A 23488-nucleotide genomic window follows, 5' to 3' on the forward strand; every position below is an offset into this window, starting at 1 on the left:
TGTGTTAAGTAAAGAGCAGAAATGATGAAAGGGAAATCAAATTTAATTCTAAATTTTAACAATCTTAAGCTCTTATCTTGCCAATGGTTACTCATCTGCTTAGCTTGACTTCGGTGGGGCTATTAATCTGAATAAAGTTAAGCATGTGTATAACACGTGTTTGCAGGATCAAGGTGTAAAACATTAGGAACATCATACTGCTTGATAAAAAAAAAAAAATTTTTAAACCGACCAGTGTCCCTTTCAGTGTAGGAGGTTAAGAAATGCTTATTTACCTTGTATTCTTTTCAAGCTTGCTATTGACAAAAAGTATCTCTGTCTCTTCTGCGCAGCATTCCAGTGTGTTTCCAGCCTCCACTCCTTCTGGCCTTTCAGATGACCCCCAGTCAATGTCACCATCTCCAAGCTACATGTGGTCCTCCAATGCTCCTCCTCGCTATTCCCCACCATATTTTCCTCCTTTTGAAAAGCCACCACCTTATACACCATAAAGAAAAAATGTGCTGTTGAAATAATTGTGAACATTTTGTATTTATATTTCATTGAGGTGGAAGAGAACATTACAGAAGACAATTCTTGCAAGACTTATGTAGGGGTTTAACAACTGTGTATAGAGCAAGGAGGCCTCTGTTTTACAATATGATTCACAGTAGTCCTTGATTTTTAAGAGGTGCTGCCTGGTCGGAGTATTGATCGCAGTCTGCCATGCTTCATCTTGAGCTGAGCAGTCACCTGGAGTGGGGTTAGCCAGAACCAGGAGTTGCCCCAGCCTACTCTTTTGCTCTAAAGGTGAGGGTGCTTGCAAATCAACTCTGATGTTAATTTTGTTTGGCCTTTCGCTTCCTACTGGCAGGACATTGCTGGGCCATGGAATGTAGTTCACATCTTTCATTGCTTACAGTCTACATCCTTATCAAAGGAAAATCCAAAGAAGAGCATGAGTTTCTTAAAACATAATACAAACTGATGGAAAAATAATTCTATAGGATATGATGTCCTGTAGTAGTCCAACAACTGGAATAGCGCCTGCTGAAAGAGAGAACTGCACTAGCCAGGCTGGCTTGTTTCAGGATGCATCATAAGGTAGGAGGTATAATATCGAACAGAGTATTGTTAGTTCTGGTATGTATAAATATAAAAGTCACAGTTTGGGTGGTTATGTATCAGCAATTGGATTGTAGATATCTCCTAAATAGAAAGATGCAGTTTTCTGTGTTCTGCTAAGCAAAAGCATCCGACACTGTCCACAAGTCATTTCAGCAAAACCATGTGTTTTCCTTCTTTTGGTCGGGAAATTTGTATAAATTGTTTTGAGTTAGCATCCTGTAGAAGAACTTTTTTAGTGGCTGTATTACAGGCTGCATGTAATGAATTTCCACTATTTGTTCTCAAGATGTAAGTCTCTTGTGGATAAAATTCAACACCATGTAACCGATAGCCTAGGACAAAGTTGATAAGAATTTGCTGTTATTGTTGTGTCTTTCTTTTAATCTTCAAATGATAGTTGTGCTGATCTAGATTTCATGCAAGTTTTGCATGCATCTTGCATAACAAAAAAAATCAACTTTATTAAGTGGCACAATGCTCCTTTAAAGTGGTTCTTGCCCAAGAAGTGATTTCATTTGGCAACTTTCTGTTCAGAACCACTCACTCTGAGCATTCCATCCGTTTACTTTGGGGATAAAAATAAGATCTCTGCTTTTTACTTGCTATACCGAAAAGGCTGATTCTGTTTCAGCTCCTGCACCTAAAGAAGTGTAAACTGTAAGGCTGCACCCATCTACAGCTGTGTCACTTCAATCCAGACAAAATGTAATGGAGAGCAAAATTTGGCTTGTAGAGTTTTATGCTGTTATGTGAGCCACAACGAATACAGTTGGACTTCAGATTGCAGCATCTTTCTACTTTCAACCTAACCACATGTGAGATAGTGTCAGAAAGGAAGATACATGCGGGACCCACAATGTCACTCCCAGAGTACAACCAAACTTTAACATGCTGCTTTTAACCCTGTACATTTGCAAAGCATTTGGGCAGTTTTTTAGACTCATCACTTCCCTGTCGGATACAAGTCCATCTAGTGTCAAACTAAAAAGAGAATAAATTGTTCAACCAGAAGCAAATGTAAAACTTGTCTCTGGACAACGAAATATTTCTTCTTAGAAAATGGTGGGAGGAGGAGAAATACATGCAAGATACCCACTGGATCTAAAGCAGTAGTGTATGCAGAACATGTTCCAGTAGACTCCCCCCCCCGCCATTATATATGGTTTAAAATACAGCTCCCGTAAGTTTGGGCACCAGAAATAAATTAGCACACTAATACCCCGTCTGTTCTAAATTAACCTCACAGCTGTTCAACTCAATCACATCTTTAAAAGAGACTTTGCATGCATATAAAAAAAAGTGACAGCACCCATGGTACTACTCCCTGTGAGAAATATATTGCATACATTTTTTTTTAATAGTATTTTACTTCTAGAGCTTTGAAATAAAAGTTACAGTCCAAACCTCACCTGGAAAATAGTATACCATTTGTGCCTATCTCTATTAAATAGGGCTACAAGGCACAGGGGATATTGCAGGTCAGAACTAAGGCGCATTGCACAGTCATGAGGGGAGAAAAATAACGCAGTGCCATAAAAAGGATCTTTGGAAGCAAGTGTATTGTTAGTACCTTTGGCCTGACAGAAGCAGAAAACCTAAGAAATTGTCAATGCTTTTTTTTTCCAAACCTTTGAGCTTTTTATTTATTGTTATATGCTGGTATATTTAAGCAAAAGCTGCAATGCTGCTTTAAATTCATTATAAAAGGACAACTCAACATTAACATTAGAAGCATTATTGGGATTTTCTGTTCAACTTGCTGTTTTCCTTCTGCTTCAACAACAGTATAAACATTGAACATAAATGCAATGTTATGCACTGTATCCATAATGTCTTATGCGAATGTAAAAATTACAACACATATGCATCTTTTATTACTTCACAAAAGTAAAACTGTGACTTTTAAAAAATTTTTACAAAGTTGCAGTTTACATTTTAGCAGCTTTTCTGAGTATTAATGTTGCAACCATTACACTGAAATTCCTTGTATGTAACTAGGAACTACAGAAAAAGCTACAACAGCATTTGCTATTTTAGGGCCCAGAACTGCCAACCTTACTGGGCATGGTGCTCACTACCCTTGGTAGTCCTAGTTAAGTCACTGAGCCCTGGTTTTGTAAATTGTGTTGAAAGAACAAATGTATCCTATGCATTTTATAGTTGTGGTAACTACAATTCTGCAATCCTTATTCACATGAGTAGTTCCATTGATTTCAGGGGCGTTACACTTATAAGTGCTATCCAGTGTGTGCAAGGCTCTGTATCCTCTGTAGTCTGCTACACACAGAGAAATTCTGCTGAAGAACATTAAAATGGAAGGCTTTATTTAAAACAGAGGTGAATAATGTAAACAGTACAGTATCCCATTCGCTTATTTTTATATTAAATTCAATAGATTATGCTGGGCTTGATCCTGCACCACTCACGTCAGTGGGAGTTTTGCTGTTGACCCCAGCAGAGCAAGTCCAATCCCTACATGAATGAGACGTTTTACTAATGTTCCTGATATTTTCTCCCCAAACAGGTTTTGACAAGTTTCTGAGCAGCTGTGTTTTTCTTGTCAAATCCTTTCCCCACATCAGTTTTACTATGCTGATTAGTTTCAGAGTAGCGCCGTGTTAGTCTGTATCCGCAAAAAGAACAGGAGTACTTGTACTTAGCACTTACTCATGCAAATAGTCCCATTGAGTTTATTGGGCCTGCTCCAGTAAGTATTACTTATTAGGGGTTGCAGAATTAGACCCCATTTCAATAATAATTTGTCAACCAAAGTATCAATTATCTCAAGAACTGCAGATGGAAAAATTCCAAACCATAACCAATTAGAGATTAACTTATTTGCAGCTTCATTAAATATGAAGTCGCTGCACCATGAGTTAACTGAAATACATCAGCTGAATAAGACAACAAGAAGTTGAAGTTTCTAGACCAGTGCAACCCAATTAGAAGTCAAGCAGAAACATACTGGCTCAAAATGCTTTTAGATTGTGCAGTTTACAATATGCACCGTTGTTCAACTAATTCAGCTTAATAAAAGAAAGCTCTAAATTGCATACATTTTGTTGAGAATTCACTGCTACCTTAAAAAGTCCTACATGAGACAATTATCAACATTAACTCATCTAAAGCTGTGTTTCTCAACCTTTTTGATCCCAGGAATTGGTATACTGCCTTCCTAAATTGTCAGGGAGACCTCAGGGGTGGGTGCTGGTCCACAAATCAGTTGCTGAGAAACACAAAGTGTCTCAGAAAAGTGGATTGCCCTTGAAAAGAAACATTCTGCACATCTCTAGAATTAAAACTTTTTATTTTTGCCATAGAAAGCTCTAAGAACTAATATCAATTATCGGTTAATGAAAAGTAGAACACAACTTTAAAAACTATGTTAAGGAAAAGACTGTACAAGTATATACATTACAGTATTGGTAAAAATGAACAATGTTTCACACAGAACAGTTGATAGGTAACAGCTGTAGAACCCAATGTTCAATGTATACAGTTGTCAGCTTTTGCATCTTTGTATAAGCTGCATGCCTTAACAGTACAAAATAAATAAGCAACCTATCAATTTTGTTATCTCTGTATTTGTTTATTTATATATTGGAATGCTGTGGTATGAATTCCCATAGGAGCCACACAGTGAGGACTCTTCACCATCATTATTACATTCTGTAGCAGATCAAAGTTAACTTTTATATTTGTAAAATGATGTTTAGGTTTGCTACGGGATCTCTGCTGAATGTTGTAATAATTATATAAATGCATGTTCAGATTCAATTAGTGTAAATCCAATTTTTTTTCCAGAGCCAATTTCTTAATATTTACTAAATGTTTTGGATTAAGTCAAACCGGAAGGTAATGATAAAGATTTAAAAAAAACAAAAACAAAACCCACCCTAAGTACAATAGCCAGAAATCTAAATATAAAAAAACTATTGCCCCATAGAGAGTTTAAAAGAAGGGGTCTAACATGTTTCCAATCCAATAAATACTGGAAGTGAAGTTTAAAAAAAAGTTTATTTTACATGACCTCTGGACTTTGGCTATCGAAGCACACTTCCAAGGAAAATAGAAAACTGAGACACACATGCAGGCCTGAGTCTTCTGGCAAAACTACACCTTTTGAACCACTAATTTTCCAGTTTTTATTTTCTAAAGAGACACCTTAGTAGGCACAGTTTAACTTAAGGTTTAAACCTTATCAGCAGCAAATATTGATAGCCATTATTACTGGATACATATTTTGCAAGGCAAGCTTAATTCCAGATGCGTCATACTAGGTTAATTTAGAATATACCCTCAATGTTTTTCATGACATGAGGCCATGAAGTTTTTATCTAGTACACAGTTAAGTAAGTCAGTACAACCTGGGCTATTATAGGCAATCAATATTTATTTCTTTGAAAGGATTGTGTGTAACTGCTGAAATGCCATCAATGAAACTCAAACAACATTCAACCTATCACATTTTAAAATATTCCCCTGATGCCCAAAGAGCAATTTTTATAAACATCTACACAAAATCAACCTATTTTATGATTCTGACAATTCACATAGTTTTGAATTAAATCCTAGTTCCTAATTTTAAAAGGGTAAATTTACAATATAAAAACATTTATACATATTGTATTCTTAGCCTATAAAACAGAAGTGCTGCATACTATACCTACTAGCTAAACAAATTCTCTCTTCCTCTTCCCATTATTACAAATACTGATTTCTGGTACCTGTTAATTATAGCGTTAATTATATTCAAACCATTTACCTTGAAATAGAACTTATCTTTCTGGAAATTTACGATTGAAGGCCATAAGGTGAAGAAATGTTGGTCTGAACATCAAATAAATGTTTTTCTTAAAACATGAATATGAGAAGAAAAATCCTAAACTGTGATTTAGGTAAGAGATTTAATGAAAGGTTACTGATAACTAACACTATGCACAACAATTCTTTTCAGTCATCTACTGTTTAACCTGTTTAATTTTCATCTTATCATTTACAAAAATTCAACAAGTTACTAAATCAGAAATGCTAGACTATGTGACTGTGCCGATAGTACTGAAAGTAAACTAGCATTTCTTGTTCTAATTGAACTTTTACTAAACTATTTTCCAAGTGCCTAAATATGTACCAATTGCATGGGAAAGGAGGGATATTATTAAAACTGAAAATGAATATTGATATGCCTAAGCCATGGAACCTATATAAGCACATTTTAAAAAAAAAAACTTGATTATTGATTTAGTCCTCCTGAAAGCAACCCTTCCCATTGGGAAAAGTTTTCAGTACTTCATTAAAAATCTAGCTAAACAGGCCTGTAAAATCTGTAGTAGTCTCAGCTACAGAGCTGAGGCATCATTTACATTACTTCTCGGTTTCAGGAAGCATATTCTGCAGTCTTCTGCGAGGAAAAGTATTATAAAAATGTTTTAAATATCTGATCAAAGCCTTTTGCCATAATGAACAGAACAGGAAAGCGGCAACTCATTCTAAATCAGCATACTCTTTAATAATAATAAGATCTGTCATTATTCCTCAGGATTTTAAAAACATGCTGCAAAACTTGATCTTTCTCTTCAATGTTCTTTTTCATCAATATCATAGCCTGATATTTTTTCCCCATTGCAAAAAAGAATAAAATATAATGGTCCAGCCACTGAATACTCTGCTTACCATATTGACACATATAAATAAATCTTGTTCAGTTTAACCCAAACTGAATTTTTCTTATCAGTATGAACATTTTCACAACGAATTGGTTCATTTTGACCAGAAAAACAAAACTAAGATGCTGGTTCAAAAATACACTGCTCCAAACTAATGGATCAGTAGTTTGGACCCTTGCAGTAATACACTGTTCAGAGTTAATGTATGAGCAGTGGGATTTTTTTTAATTATGCCATATCCAAGGGGCTATGCTGAACATCTTATTGTGGTCTTGGGGTTAACATCAAAAGAGAATTCAGCATTAAAGTGCTAACGTGAAAGAAAAAGTTTATGTAATAAATGTTTCAAGGTACAGGAAATACCCCAATTATTTTAAAAGAAAAACAATGTTTCAAATTATTTAAGGAAACTGTACCTTGTCAAACTATCACTTCCCTCTTTTTTTTTTTAATTAAAATTAATGAACTAGAAAAAACACTGACAGCTCCTTGGAAATGTCTTATTCTGTATTCAAGTAAACTTTCAGATGAATTGCAGCTACAAATAATCCATCTAAATACTACCCTTTGATGACTTGGTAGAACAAGTAAACTTGTTTTCATTTAACAATTTGTTTTACAATATTTGTAGCAGTTCATTTGAAACAGTTGCACCTTTTCTATACTGAAGCTTTTTCAGCACTTAAAGCATTTCAGTAAGACTCTGGTATTACAAACTCAAATTCAGTACTACCCTCTGATAGATTTTGTTTAAAAATTGATTCACTTCCCTGCTGAATGAAAATATCATCCCAGGTCATGGGCTTGGCTGGAGGATTAGAAGTTGTTCCTTCAGCATCATCTTTTCCTGCACCAACACGATAAACAAGTCTATCCTCATTTATTACAGGTATACTGCTTGAACGATCAGTAATATATGCATATTGTCTGATCTGTAAAGACCTGCAAGGATGCAAACGATAAAGCTTGGTATCTCCAGAAGGGTCTTGACTATGAACTGATCTTATATGCGAAGCCATAACCTGATAATTGATGAAAGATTTCCCACATGTCAAGCATTGGTACCTTCGCTCACCAGTGTGGTGAATTTCATGTTTTGTACGGTATTCTGCAAGAGGGAAAACTTTCTCACAGTATCGACATGGATACTTCTTCTCCCAGGAATGAACATTAAAGTGTCTCCGCAAACTTGTCAGACATACATAAGATCTCTTGCATACAATACAAATGTAGTAGACCCTTCCATCCACTATGAGCTCATAGTGATCATCATGTTTTAGCTTCATACGTTTTCTGTTTGCAGGATCATCACCAGATGTTCTAGGCATCTCGTCAAGTTTGACTTCTCCTTCATCTGGATCATCTTTTACAGGAATTACTATGTCATATGTATCTTCACCAATATTTGCATAAACCTTACAACCTGTTGACAAGCCTTCTATTTCAGTAGCTGTATCTAAGGTTATGATCTTTTGACCTTCCATCACATGTTTTGATGCTACACCCATAGAAGAATCCTTGTTGCTTCCAGTAAGAACGTCTGAGATTTTTATTTTAAACTCTCCAGGTTTGGAAGATGTTTCCTGTGGTGGAAAAGTAACAACCTGTTTTTTCTGTACACCTGATCCTTCAAATGCCGCTACTTTGGGGGGAGAAGATTGCTGAACCAAAGAGCTGCTACTGACTGAACCTGGACTAGATGAGCTAATGATATCATCATCTTCCACATCCTCCTCCTCCTCCTCTTCTTCCTCATCAACAGCATTTGTTTCCATTTCAGCTAAAGACTCATTGTTAGATGGCTGTTGGCTCTCCCCAAGCAAATTAACTGTAGGAGACACGTGTTGTTGATGTGAGGAACTGACACTTAGTGATGAATTAAGTTGAGACTGATTTAGCAAAATGATGTTGGGAGTCAAATGCTTTGGAGCTGAAGAGTCAAGTGATTCAGCACTAATTTGTGTTTGGTTTGGACTTGGTTGGTTGGCAGAGGAAGTGAGTTTTTGAGTTGCTGCAATATTAGTTAGAGGGGGAGATCCACCAGTGCTACAGGACATTTGGTCAGAAACCACAGCAGGATTTGAGCAAGGCTGGCTCTGTGCCGCTGCACTGGTCTCTGGAGAACGCTCTTTCGCAGGCACAATTTCAGAGCAAAAGATGACATCATCATCATCATCTGAATCACTCACTGTAATTTTTGTAGTTTCATATTCTTCACCATGTAAGGAAAATGATTCTGTTATAACAGGCATCCCACCAATTACATGTTGATTCACATGTTTTGTTGGGGATAATTGTGTTTCAAGACTCTCTTGATCTGAGCTAGAAGGTAAAGTTTCTGAAGTACCATCCTGGATGCCACCAGATAGGCTTTTTACTTGTGACAGAGGTACACCCAGTTCTGCTATAAATTTAACTCCTAGTAATTGCCCTGATTTAATCAACTCATCAAGTAAGTCTGATCGAACTCGGATTATTTTTGAGCTATATATATAGTTGAGTATTTCTGCAAAAACCTCTGCTCTTATAAAGCTCAGTTCCACCACTTGCCCAGCAACTGAGAAAAGCTGGTGAAAATACGTGCTAGAAGCAGAAAGAACATTTCTGTGGGCTCGAAATTTCCGGTCCTCCACGATAACAGTAACGTCACAAAAAAGTCCATGGTCACGTTGTTCATTCAAAGACTGGAGTAGCATACCAGAGTACTGGGTGTCTGTTGCAGAAATCAGTTTTTTTCCCTCCATTCCTTCAGAAAGAAAAGTAAAAGGAACCATGTTAGTTTACAGAATTTATAACATTTTCAGCTGCAGTACAGATTCCTCACATTCGGAATTTTTTGTTTTCCCCCCGTTCAAACTAAGTTATTTCTGAGGCCTTGTCTACACTTAAAATTTATACCAGCATAGCTATGTCAGTCAAAGGTGTAAAAAAACACACCCCAACGAACATACCTATGTTGATGAAACCCCAGTGTAGGCACAGCTAACGTCATCTGGGAGGTGATGTTTCTACAGTGACAGAAAAACTCTGTCAGAGTATGCTGCCACTACACTAGAGGGCTACTCTATGTGCCAGTATAGGTTTAGCAGTGTAGACAAAGTCTGATTCCCACTGATAAATGGTCCATATACTGTATTGTTTGTAAGTCTAATGATTTCTGCTACTTGTTCTCCATAGCTGTAAATATATCCAAAGGTCTGTGTGCAATAAAATGAGAGACAACTGAGTAATAACAAATGAAGTGTTAGCTGGAGACACCATTAACTTAAGGTCAATGTCAGATCAATATAATCAAGATTTAGGCTCTGCAAAGCTAAAGTTTAAAAAAAATAGAAATATTTAAAAAAAACTAAAAAAAAGTTTCACATGTAAATATAAGCAACCATACAAAATTGTCCTGAGTTAACTACAAGTCCAGCTAACAAAATTATACATGTGCTCTTTACCACATTGATTGATGCTAATGAAAAAGATATGGATATTTTACTCCCTGTCCAAAAAAATCAAAAAACTTGCTCCTTGTGAGCAGAAATTTGCAAGGCTACCTACCCTATGTGTGCAACCCAGATACTAATGCTAATGCAGGAGAGCCAGAAAGTGAAATCAACAGGTCTATTTTCATCTCCCAATACAATATTTCAGTACAATGCAAAACCATCAGTACAGTGAAAAGGAAAGAAGTTTTTTTAAATGATTTTATAAATTCAAAACACAGTTGGCAAGGAAACAATGTCAGTTTTTACCCTGACAGGTCCCTTTACATAGAGAGAATGTCATTTTAGAAGTGGTTTGGTAGCAACAGATAAAATATTAGATATTAATTACAAACAAACTACTTAAAATGGGAGGTGACCGACTGTTTATCGCTATGAAATGTTGATAATTACTGACTCAATATTAAGCAAATTTCATGTTCCTTCTTCACTGTAGGTCACGTTGCAGCCAATTACATAGTCATTTCTTTTTCAAAAGAATTAGCACAAAAATAAGTACTGTAACTTTAGAATGCTACTTCTTTGGAGAAGAAAATGTAGATATCAAACAACTTTACTTCAAAGTTACTAAATATAATTTGGCTTTCCAAAAATTAGTTGGCTTACAAGTAATATTGTAGCATTATCAGGACTATCATTATGACATCTTGCTTTTATTGCAAAAAGAAATAGGAACTTTTTGGTTTAAAAACAATACTAATTAAATATCAATTATTTCCCTTTATGGTGTCAAGCAATTTCAAAAGAACACAAAAGCTACTAACCCTTAAAAATGGGTAAACTCTGAGCACACTGCCAACAACCTCAGCCTCTTAGTTGTGAGAATTCAAACACTTGTGTTTTAAATAAAAATCTCTACATGTCAATGGAGAGAGAGGTTCAGTTGCCTCCTGCCTGCTCAGAGTGCAATTTAAGCAACAGAAAGAGAAAGAATCAAATACACTGTGGTTTGTCTATCTAGATAGCTACTGAGGATCTGCAACAAGAATCAGCCCTGGGGAAGAACCAAGGGCTGTAACACAACCATTTTGAAAGAAGAGCAGAGGGGGGGGAAAACCCAGTAGGAAACAAACATGGGGGATTAGATTATGTATCAACTGAAAACCCCTTTTCAATAGTCCCATTAAGAAATATTAAGAATGCCTTGCCAATAAGTCTTTATAATATAAAATAGTCTTAAAATGTAGGTGATGCTAGTATGGAGGAGAGGAAAACTTCAAGGTTAAGGAGCAGATGATGAGTAGGGGAACAGCTTGCTAGACCTCCACATGCAGGAGCATGGATGTTTGATTGCATTGTTGTGCCTTCCAGAAGTGGCAGCATGGGAGGACAGGACACAGGAGATAAGTACAGAAACTCACAGATGATAGGGTACTGCAGGTGTGTGCGAAAAGAGGGAGTGCGGAGGTTGCAAGCAGCAGCATGAAAAGGGCGAGGACAACAATGCATGGTAATGGTGGCAGATGAAGTGGGGGGGAGCAGCTGCATGGGAGGGGGTGGGGATTGTTGTGCCTGAAGCAATATGGGGAAATAAAAAGGCACTCAAACTAGCAGATTAGGGGGCCAAGTGCTTTAGCAGGGGAGGTGGGAAGACACACCTCTTGAGAATATTAACTAGAAGATTAAATGGGATGGGACTTTTGTTTCTTATACCAAAAAGGGTGGGAATGCTGTGTATAGTATTAACTAGTTGAGGATTGAGGGGGATTTGTATTTATACAGGAACTGTAGAGGGGGGGGGTAAGGCAGAGCATATAAGGAGAGCTGCACTGTTGTCATGTTTCAAAGGGGAAGTGTGTGCACTTTAATTACAGAAGACTAGAAGGCTGAGCTTGGAGAACTGTGGGTGCCATACTGGGGCTAAGTATAGGGCTGGATACAGGAGAGCTACTGTGATTCAAGGGGATTGAGAGTATGAGGATTGTGGCTTCATTAGTGGGGCAATATGAGGATGTATTCCCCAGCACCACTGTTCCGATACACAACCCCATTTCTGACTTCAATATTAAGCCTTAAGTAAGAGAGTTGGGGGTCAGACATTGGAGGCTGGATATCACAGGTATAGGGAGTATGGGGGGGAACTGGTAACTGAGGGAGCTGTGCATGGGCTGTTTATATAAGGCTGTGAGGCTGGAGGCCAGATATTGGGAGGAGAGTATTGGAGGCTGGAAGTTTGGGTAGTACGGACTAGACATGGGGTATGTATGGGGCTGAGTAGGGAAGGGACAGTGAGGTGAGCTATTGGGGGGGCTTGGCAGGAAGTGTATAGGGGCTGCTGGGGGCACAGTGGTGTACGGGGGATACTGAGGGGCTGGTAAGGGGCATGAGGTGGAATTTAGGTGGGACACAGAGCACAGGATAGGAATGGGGAGGTGGATTCTAGGTGGAGGGCTGGGGCATGTGAGGCTGGGTAAGAACAGTAAGGTGGGGTATGGGAGAGGGCAGACAGATGGGCTTTAAGTGGGGAAAGAGTGAGGACAGGAGGGTCGGATCTAGATGAGGCCTGGGGAGCTGCAGATTGGGGGAGGACAAGGAGGTGGGATCTAGGCAGTGCATGGTGGGCTGGAGCAGGCACATGAGGCTAGGTAAGAGCGATGCGGGGGGAATCTGTGGGAGGCTGCGGGAGGGCAAGGAGGTGGGATCTAGGAAGGTATGGGGGGCTGGGTAATGGTAGTGAGGTGGGATCTGTGGGGGGCTGGGGTAGGCACATGAAGCTGGGTAGGAGTGGTAAGGGGGGAATCTGTGAAGGGTTTGGGGAGGGCAGGGGGTGGGATCTAGGCAGGCATGGGAGGCTGGGTGAGAGTGGTGAGATGAGATCTGTGGGACACGGGGGGGAATGTGTGAGGCTGGGTATGGGGAATCTGTGGGGGACCGGGGGAGGGCAGGGGTGTGAGATCTAGGTGGGTGTGCGGGGCTGGGTAAGAGCAATGAGGGGGATCTTTAGGGGGCAGGCATGTGGGATGTTGGGAACAGCAGTGAGGTGGGATCTATGGGGTACTGGGGACATGTGAGACTGGGGGAGGGGAATATGTGGGAAGCAGGGGAGATCTAGGTGGGCATGAGAGGCTGAGTAAAAGCTGTGAGGGGGACATCAGGGGGGCTGAGGCAGGAACATGGGGGGTTGGGTAAGAGCAGTGAGGGGAGATCTGGGGAAGTGCTTGGGGACATGTGAGACTGGGGGAGTGGGATCTGTAGGGGGCGGGGGAGATCTTGAGAGGCTGAGTAAGAGCAGCAGGAGGGCTGGGGCAGGCATGTGAGGGGTTGGGTAAGAGTGGTGAGGGGGAATCGGGGGGGACTGGGGCAGGCATGTGGGGGGCTGGGAAGAGCAGTGAGGGAGGATCAGGGGGCTGGGGTAGGCACGTGGGGAGCTGGAAAGAATGGTGAGGGGGAGGGGGGCTGGGGTAGGCATGTGGGGGGCTGAGTAAGAGCAGCAGGAGGGCTGGGGCAGGCATGTGAGGGGTTGGGTAAGAGTGGTGAGGGGGAATCGGGGGGGACTGGGGCAGGCACGTGGGGGGCTGGGAAGAGCAGTGAGGGGGGATCTGTGGGGTGCTGGGGGAGAGTGGTGAGGGGGGTCAGGGGGCCTGAGAAGAAGGGTGACGGGGGATTTGGGGGGACTGGGGCAGGCACGTGGGAGGCTGGGAAGAATGGTGACGGGGGATCTGGGGGTGCTGGGGCAAGCACGTGTGGAGCTGGGAAGAGCAGCGAGGGGGGACCTGGGGGGCCCGTGAGGCTGGGGAGGGGGATCTGTGGGGCAGGGGGTGGGATCTAGGCGGGCATGGGGGGCTGGGAAGAGCGGTGAGGGGGATCTGTGGGGGGCAGGGGTAAGCACCTGGGGGGTGGGAAGAGCGGTGAGGGGGGTTTGTGGGGCGCAGGGGCGAGCTCTAGGCGGTGAGCGGGATCTGCGGGGCGCTGGGGTAGGTGGAAGCTGGCGGGGGGGCGGCTCTGGCTGCTCCCCGCCGCCCTAAGGAGCAGCGCGGCCCGGGCCGGCCGAGTGGGGGGGCACGAGCCGGTGCCGGGGGGAGGGGCAGACTCTGCCCACACAAAGGGGGAGCCGCCGCCCCTTCCTGGTTCATGCGAGGGGAGCGGAGCCGCCGCCGGGGAGAGGGCCCCCCCCGGGGGCCGGCGGGCCCAGGCCGCGGCGTGGGGGAGGGTCCCAGGTACCTGCGCTCCGAGAGCCGCGCTCCTTCCGCCAGCAGACAACGGGCACCAGCTCGCCAGCAGCCGCGGCCCCGCCCGCCGCCGCGCCCCGCGGCCTCCAGGGGGCGCTGTCCCGCCGCCGCCGCGCTCCCTACCCGCCCAGCGCGCGCTCGGCCTCCTTCGAAGCCCGCCCCGAGCGCCCTCGGGCCCGCTCGGCTGCTCCCGGAGCGCCCTCAGCCCCGCGCCTCGGGCCGGGCCGGGGTACAAGCGGGAGCGGGCCTTGACTTGCCCGGCCTGGCTGGGCCCTGGCACATGGGCCGCCCCCCTCCCCCAGCCGGAGCAGCGCCCTGCCCTGGAGTGAGCGGCTCGCAGGAGTGAACAACTGGGACTTTTTCGGGGGCGGGTAGTTGCCTGTGTAAGACAAAGCCCCTGATATCGGGCTGTGTGGTCACCCCAGCGCCCAGGGTGCGGCACTGCCAGGCAGGGGGAGGCCGCTGGCTCTGCGGGAACCCTGTGAGGGGGCCTGGGATGGGGCTTGTGCCTCAGGGAATCACAGCCCCATCAGGGAAAGGGTGAGCACCTGGGCCTGAGTGTAAGGGGCATGGATTGGTCCCTTGGGGTGACCCTCGGGTTGCCAGCCCTCCAGGATTGGCATGGCGTCTCAAAGCATTAAAGATTAATCTTTCATTAAAGAGTGTCCTGATGAAATCTCCAGGAAAACATCCAACCAAAATTAGGCAACCTAGTGATTCACCTGCCCATTATTTTAAGGGCCGTCATCCCTTGACCATATAAAACCTAAAACTGAAGCCTCTGATAATTACGTTGTGTACTTGAGGGCAGTAGAAATGTACCTTTGAGAGACAAATACGTGATATTCTAATGGAAATGGTGTTTCCTTAAAATGTCACTTAAAATAAAGCAGTCTCATTTTTTCATGTGGTTTTCCCTTATTTCCAGCCAACAAAGGCACTTGCCCTAATCAAGAATGTCCAGTCTAGTCTTCCCTGGCTCTGCTGAGCCATAAGGGTTCAAAGGGAAATCATTCTAAGTTAGTGTCAGTAGGGCTACAGGAAACTTTTCAACTCAAACTTGTTTTGGAGAAAAATGCAAATTTGGTGACACCCGAACATATAGTGATTTTTTTTTCTGGTTGGAAAAAATCCCAAAAGCTAAATGTTTTGTTTTGACATTTTTAAGTTGAAATGTTTCAATTATTTTTCTTTCAAAATGATTTTTTTGTTTTGAAATTTCCTCTAAATTTTTTTTTTAAAGTTAAGTGCATGGAATCAAAATGAAATGTTTTATTTGACCCACATTTTCTTCAACTTTTACTGAAAAAATTTTAAAAATGGTTTCAGTTTGACCCCAAATGAATTTTTTTTATTTTTCAGAATTGCACATGAACAAAAAAAAAAATCTATTTTCCCAGCTCTAATTGTGAGCACTCATCACTTTATTTGAAGAAGTGTGTAAGGATCTTTAACAAAGGCATTCTCCACTGAAAATGTTAGTCACCTAAATAGGTTTTATCAACAAATGAAGGAGTTTTAAACAGTCAGAGAAAAATCTATTCCCCTCTTAGCTCAACTTTCACTTTGTAATCTCTTATGACATCATCATTACTAACTCCTCAATCATCAGAGTCTTTCGTCTTAAACAGAACCTGCTAAAGTAAAAACAAGCTGATTTTCTTTTTAAATAACTTCAGGTCTTTATACATCATAAAGAAGCAAAAGGGGGAATAGCTTGTGTTTTTCCTTTGCAGGCCATCTTCAAATGGAAAGGCTAGGGCATCTGGAGATGTCTTCTTGTAATGAAGTAACATTTTGACTTGGCTGAACAGAGCGATGGATGGGACCGAGTGATGAGATTCACCATTGCCTTGCACTTTGTGTGGTCACTTACACCAGCCCAAAGTGGGTGTAAAAATTCCACATACAGTGGAGTCGCATCATACACACATTTAACTTACATGAATTCAACTACATGCGTGCAATGAGCGTATGCCCCAGAGTGAGCATGAGATGGGAGACATGAATCTGCTGGTCCCTCAGTCGGTCTCAGTTCCTGCATGCCTCTCATAGTGTGAGCATCTCACCATGCTGAGTGTGATTCTAGTGTTTAAAGATACATATTTGTAAGGTTCTTGGGAGGCTATGGGCCCATCCAGGGTGCTCTGCAAGAACAAGGCCCACACACGCTGTGAGTTATTGCCTTTAATGAAGGTAAAGTGACACACCCGCAATGGGGACTCCTGGCGTTGCTGTCACGGAGGCGGGGAACCCAGCGCACCAAAGCTCGGCCTGGTGTGGAGTTCAAGAGCAGGACCGGGACCATGCAGCTATATATACAGGACACAGAAACAACTCATACATAAGCAAATAGGGACTTTCCACAGGCTGTGTCCGCCCTTGGCCAAAGGCCAGGGACTTTCCACAGGCGGTGTTCGCCCCTTGGCTGAGGGCCATGCAAACTGGTTCTAGCCAGTTAGGAGTGGGTTATAACTGGCGTGCCGTGTCTTACAGTGACCGGCCACCGAGAAAGTGGAAATACCCTAGCTAGGCCGTAACACAGTGTTCTGTGGTTCCCTACAGTATTTTTCATACAACATGGCCCCTAAACACAAGCCAACTACTTTATCTCATGCTCAACCGAAGAAACAGCAATCTGTTCCAATGCTGGAGGAAAAACTGGCTGTGTTGGACTTATTGAGAGACGGTATGTCAGTCTCCAACGTGGCATGTAAATATGGCCACAACGAATCTAGCCTCTGTACCATCAAGATTCGAGAGAGAGAAATTCGTCAAGCCGTGGCATCAAGTGCTACAATAACTGCTAAGGTGACGAGCCAGGTGCGAGATAAGACTTTAGTGAAGACTGAAAAGGCATTAAACTTATGGCTGGAAGACATGAACCATAAATATGTGCCTATCGATGGCAACATGTTGTGAGAAAAGGCTCTTAGCCTCTATGTGCTCTTCAAACCTCCCGCTGAAGAGGGACAGCCTTCTGATGAGAAGCAATTCAAAGCCAGCCAAGGTTGGCTTAACAGTTTTAGGAACTGCTTCAACCTCAAAAACGTGCAGACTACTGGTGAATCTGCATCTGCTGATGAAGAGGCAGCAAAAGCTTACCCCAAACAATTAAAGAAAATCGTAAAAGAAATGGGCTATCTTCTGGAACAAGTTTTTAATGCTGAAGAGACTGGGCTCTTCTGGAAAAAAATGCCCAACTGCACTTACATTTCAAAATCAGAAAGACAAGCCCCTTGCTTCAAAGCAGCTAAAGATCGTGTGACTGTTGTTTTGTGGCAATACGGCTGGGCATGTAATAAAGCCGGACTTGCTCTACAGGGCTGCAAATCCCCGTGCCCTAAAAGGCAAGAACAAAAATCTCCTGCCTGTGTTCTGGCAATCAAAGAAAAAGGCTTGGGTGACAGCACTGTTATTTCTGGATTGGTTCCAAAAGTGTTTCATTCTGGAGGTCAAGCAGTACCTCGAAGAGAAAGGACTTGACTTTAAAGTCTTGCTGATCGCAGACAATTGCTCCTGGCCACCCTGAGGCATTCCGGTTTGCATAACAATGTTGAAGTCGTCTTTCTCCCCCCACAATACCACCTCCATCCTCTCGACCAAGGCGTGATTTCCTGTTTCAAGGCCCCATACACAAGGCTTACGTTCTCACCAATACGTAGCGCTATGTATGCTGATTCCAATCTTAATGTTATGGAGCAGGGATAGGCAACCTATGGCATGGGTGCCGAAGGCAGCACGCAAGCTGATTTTCAGTGGTACTAACACTGCCCAGGTCCTGGCCCCCTGGGTCGGGGGGGGGGAGGGCCTCTGCATTTTAATTTAATTTTAAATGAAGCTTCCTAAACATTTGTAAAACCTTATTTACTTTACATACAACAATAGTTTAGTTATATATTATAGACTTATAGAAAGAGACATTCTAAAAACATTAACATGTATTACTGGCAGGCAAAACCTTAGAGTGAATAAATGAAGACTCGGCACACCACTTCTGAAAGGTTGCCAGCCCGTTATGGAGTATTGGAAGTCCTTCAACATTGCCGATTGCGTCACTTATTAAACAGGCAATGGATGCAATCAAGCCTGAAACAGTCAATGCATGTTGGTAAAACCTATGGAAAGAATGTGTGAATGATTTTAAGGGTCTCCTGACCACTGACAAAGAAGTGAAACGCATTGTTCAGGTGGCCAGGCAAGTGGGTGGTGATGGCTTCATCGACATCCTTGAGGAAGAAACTGAAGAATTAATTGAGAGCCAAAGAGAAACACTGACTAACAAAGAGTTAGAGGAACTGATAAAATCATCTACAGAAGACAAAGATGATGATGACAAACAGGAAGAGCCAGCAAATTGGAATCTTCATAAATTTGCTGAAGTGTTCCAAGCAGCGAAACACTTGAATGATTTAACTCCTGAATACGATCCCTCTATGGAACGAAGCCTCAAAATCACACATAGTATTACGGATGATTTGAGACCGTATCAAGAAATGTTTGAGCATCTCAAGAGACAACAGCAACAGTTGCTGATCACAATGTTTTCAAGAAAAAACAACCAGCAGCAGATGTCACCTGGATTGACATCAAGCCCTGACAACCCCCCAATAGTGTCATTGTTGTCGTAGACTAGCAAGAATATCCAGGATGAATGGTGAGTGGTTAGGTTTACTGTTTTCTTTTTATTCTTTCATCTCTCGTTCTCTCTCATGTAATTAAAAATACAGTACTGTAAAATTATATTTTGCATATGTACTCTATTATATAATGTACATTACTGTATACATTTATACATATTACTGTACAGGGTTGTATACTGTACGCAAAAACATATATATAGTTTATATATACTGTATACTGTTGTAAGGTTCTTGGGAGGCTACAGGCCTGCCCAGGGTGCTCTGCAAGAACGAGGCCCACACACACTGTGAGTTATTGGCTTTAATGAAGGTAAAGTGACACACCCGTAACGGGGACTCCTGGCGTTGCTGTCACAGAGGCAGGGAACCCAGCGCACCAAAGCTCGGCCTGGTACGGAGTCCAAGGGCGGTACCGGGACCATGCAGCTATATATACAGGATAGAAACACAACTCATACATAAGCAAATAGGGGCTTTCCACAGGCTATGTTCACCCCTTGGCCAAAGGCCAGGGGCTTTCCACAGGCGGTGTTTGCCCTTTGGCCGAGGGCCATGCAAACTGGTTCTAACCAGTTAAGAGCAGATTATAACTGGCGTGCCGTGTCCTACAGTGACTGGCCGCCGAGAAAGTGAAACTACCCTAGCTAGGCCGTAACACAGTCTTCCGTGGTTCCCTACAACTGTACTTTATGGGCAATTTAAGGGATTTTCAAGGGTAATTTTGACTATACGCCATTTTCGCCTTACGCGCTGACTTTAGAACCCAACCCGCGCATAAGATGCGACTCCACTGTACCTGCTTCGCAATGTGGGAATGATCACAAGAGATGAAGTGCAATGGTTAATTGGGTGTTCTCAATTTACATTATTTAGGGACCATAACTTATAACATCCTGTGAAGAATCAGTGATTTTGTGGTGAGCTAATCCTGCTAGAGGCTTGAACTAACACTTTAAAACCTCAGATAGTGATAAGCCACAGTGTTAGAACACAGAAGATGCGAGAAGTAATTCTTCCATTCTACTCCACACTGATAAGGCCTCAACTGGAGTATTGTGTGCAGGTCTGGGTGCCATGTTTCAGGAAACATACGGACAAATTGCAGAAAGTCCAGAGGAAAGTAACAAAAATGATTAAAGGTTTACAAAACATGACATATGAGGAAAGACTGAAAAAACTGGGTTTAGTCTGGAGAAGAGAAGACTGAGGGGGATATAACAGTTTTCAAATACATGAAAGATTGTTCTTAGCCTCTGAAGATAGGGAAAGAAGCAATGGGCTTAAATTGCAGCAAGGGAGGTTTAGGTTGGACTTTAGGAAAAACTTCTTAACTGTCAGGGAAGTTAAGCCCTGGAACAAATTGCCGACGGAGGTTGTGGAATCTTTGTCATTGGAGGTTTTTAAGAACAGGTTAGACAAACACATGTCAGGGATGGTCTAGTTGTTACTTAGTCCTGCCTTGAGTGCAGGGGACTGAATCTATTGAGGTCCCTTCCAGTCCTACACTTCTATGCATTCTTCTGCATCCTGGAAACCCCGCTGGAGTTGGCAAGCACACTCCTAACACAAAAACTAGGCAAGGGGAGTTGTTAATACTTTCAGGCAGAAACCAAGCATGGACGATTATAGCCCCAAAGATTTCAGGAAATGCTAAGCATGTTCAAACAGAGTGAAAATGGAAACTATTTGATACTAACCACTTCCCCAACAAATTATTGTCTCTAATCTTCCTGTGTAAGCCTGCTGAGAAATTGCTCATAGGCCAGCTACAGCAGTAGCTTATCTCCCACAGCCTCTCAGTTACTCTCCTGATTGCAGACCAGAGATGTTACTGTTTGCACTGATCTAATGGCTATGGACTCATACCAATAGTGGGTCAAATCTTGTAAGGTCCTGAGTGACAGCAAAATACAAAACTGTATGTAGTACAGACGTGGGTGCGGTAAAAGACCTAACAGCAAGTCTGGTTGTGTCTGATGAGGCCCTTCCTGACGGCTAGACCTATGCTGTAAGTTCTGCAGAGAGCCACCCCAGAGCAAGCTCAGTTGAGTTGTGCCTCTCTCTTTTAGGAACAGCCTGTTTAGTTTCTCTCTGGTTTGGGGTTCTTGTCTGTTATCATTCTGAATACTAAGCAATAAAGTAAAGTGTTACCTTGCAGCAAGAGTATTTTATGTTTGTATCTAATTTCTCTTTGTATGTCATAACCATAGCACTAAGCCCCCTCACGCCCTATGACTATTATTTATTTTTATTATTTGCATTACAGTAGCACCCAGAAGCCAGATGCTGTGTAAACATAGCTACGTTCAGCTCGTCTCAAGATGTGACTAATTGGTAGCTATACTGGTGGCCTTCAGTACCGTTATGAGGTGCCACTGCTGCATCTCTGGCATCTAGCAGGTGTAGAGGGAGTTGTACTAATGTGCCTTTCCATTCAGACCCTCAAGAATTGTGATGGGCAGCTCCTCATCAACCAGAGGGTCCCCACCCATAAAGTCATGCAGAGCTCACTGGTGTCACCTCTTTTGCACAACTTATATGAGACTACTGGGGAAGACTGTAAGCTGCTGTGGGCATCGACATGCTGACAAAACCCTTACTAAACTGTCTCTGCTGTCCTAGTGGCTAAAAGGGATAAAGAGAACTGGATAAATATTAGCTGGCTTGAGCTGAATCCAGGAAAAATGAAGGTGATGAGGGGGATCAGGAGAAGCATTTTTAGGATCCCAGAGGAACTATGATTTTGCCATCGGTACAGGATGCTTGCTCTCCAGTTAAGTGAGGCACAGCCTCAGAGTCCCTCTGGACTCAACATTGTTCAGAGACATCCAGAAAGAAATAGGGGCTAAATATGTTTTATCCATCTTTAGTTGGCCGAGAGGCTGTGCCTTTTCCTCTCAGATGTGAATTCTGCCACAAAGATCCTGTCTTTTATTGTTATTTAAAGACTGAAAAATGCAATATAAAATCAAATGTTGTTCTATGACATTCACAGTGGGCTAGTAAATTGGATCCTGCCCAGCAGGTGAAACTGTCTTGAATACATGTGTTGACAGTCCCTATGTTCGTTTATCTGATGACACAGTGTTCTGTGTGGAGGGAACTCAACTCAGAAATTTGCTTCCTCGGCTTGGTGCAACAGAGCAGTTGTGTTATTTGTTTACTCAGGCTCTTCCTGCAAGTGGGTTGAGTGAGGAGGCTTGATTTGGGGGGGTGGGGAGGAGGGAAGAGTTCTTTTAGGATTATCCTTGATGTGTTGTCAGTTTAGATGTGTTTTTGGTGTTCACATTTTTATTGTCAATGACAGCAATATGGGAACTATATATATCAACAAAAACCTATACTGGAACCAATTGCCCTGTCCTACCTATAACCCTGATGTCTTAACAGAGTAAATGATAAAGTGGGGGGGGGAAGCCTCCTTCTTAGCATCTACCTTAAAATGGTGCTTTTCAATCACTTTTCTCTCTGTGAAAGGATCTTCTGATTTACTTACTATATGACTGGGGATTACTTTAAATATACTCACCATTGCTTTCCTGTCAAAAGAACAACTGATGGTCTAAACCAAATCATTCTCCTGCCTTTCAACTTTCTCCCTTAAGGAGATCATCTCTTTTCTTTCACACCTGTTTTCAGTCATAAGCATTAACAGCCAATGTTTCAAAAATAAAATGGTCATTGATTTGCGGGGCCTGTTTTGGGGAGCCCCACTTGAACTGCCTGGACCAGTTCCTTGGAGATATTAGACACCTAACTCTCATTGAAATCAGTGGGAGTTAGGCACCTAAATACCTTTGAGGAGCTGGCCCCCTTGGGCCTCATTTTCAGAAAGTGCTGCGCATCCACAGCTCCTGAAAATCAGGTTCCAGATGTTTTGTGTTAGGCACCCAAAATCACTGGCCATTCTAAAGGGAAAAATGGGGGTCTAAATCTATTGTCTAGCTCTGAAATGAGTTTCTCTTCCAAACCAGCATCAATTTCTCCTTTTTCAACTTGTGCAGAAGGTTTATTGTGATACCTTCTGATTTCACATAGTAAAGATTGCATCACAGAAGCACTAGCCACCTCTCTGACCCTCTTCATAATTAGGGCCCTACCATATTCATGGTCCATTTTGGTCAATTTCATGGTCACAGGATTTTAAAAATTGTAAATTTCATTATTTCAGCTATTTAAATCTAAAATGTTATGGTGCTGTAACTCTAGGGGTCCTGACCTAAAAAGGAACTGGGGGAGGGCAGGGTCACAAGGTTATTGTAGGGAGGTCACAGTGTTGCCCCCCTTTCTTCTGCACTGCTGGCAGCGGTGCTGCCTTCAGAGCTGGGCAGTCGGAAAATGGTGGCTACTGACTGGGAGCCCAGCTCTGAAAACAGCATCACCGCCAGCAGCAGCACAGAAGTAAGTAT

General features: G+C 42.4%; 2 protein-coding genes across 5 annotated transcripts in view; one reads left to right on the forward strand and one right to left on the reverse strand.

Annotated features, from left to right (window-relative positions):
• TMEM255A (transmembrane protein 255A) overlaps positions 1-4992 on the forward strand; it is a 56715-nt gene extending 51723 nt beyond the window's left edge. For 3 of the 4 annotated variants that reach the window (XM_030575035.1, XM_030575037.1, XM_030575036.1), the window contains one exon: positions 333-4992. In XM_030575035.1, the coding sequence (XP_030430895.1) occupies positions 333-491 (159 nt within the window). In that variant the 3' untranslated portion in view covers positions 492-4992. The remainder of the gene's footprint in view (positions 1-332) is intronic. The other variant, XR_004001959.1, reaches the window with a different exon arrangement.
• ZBTB33 (zinc finger and BTB domain containing 33) lies at positions 4859-14495 on the reverse strand. The gene is made up of 2 exons (XM_030575034.1): positions 14429-14495; positions 4859-9519 (listed from the first exon to the last, which is right to left on the reverse strand). The coding sequence occupies exon 2, from the start codon at positions 9515-9517 to the stop codon at positions 7466-7468; it is 2052 nt and encodes a 683-aa protein (XP_030430894.1). The 5' UTR covers positions 9518-9519; positions 14429-14495; the 3' UTR covers positions 4859-7465.
• Positions 14496-23488: the final 8993 nt, after the last annotated feature.

Source organism: Gopherus evgoodei, chromosome 9, assembly GCF_007399415.2.
Source record: "Gopherus evgoodei ecotype Sinaloan lineage chromosome 9, rGopEvg1_v1.p, whole genome shotgun sequence".
Classification (NCBI taxonomy): Eukaryota; Metazoa; Chordata; order Testudines; family Testudinidae; genus Gopherus; species Gopherus evgoodei.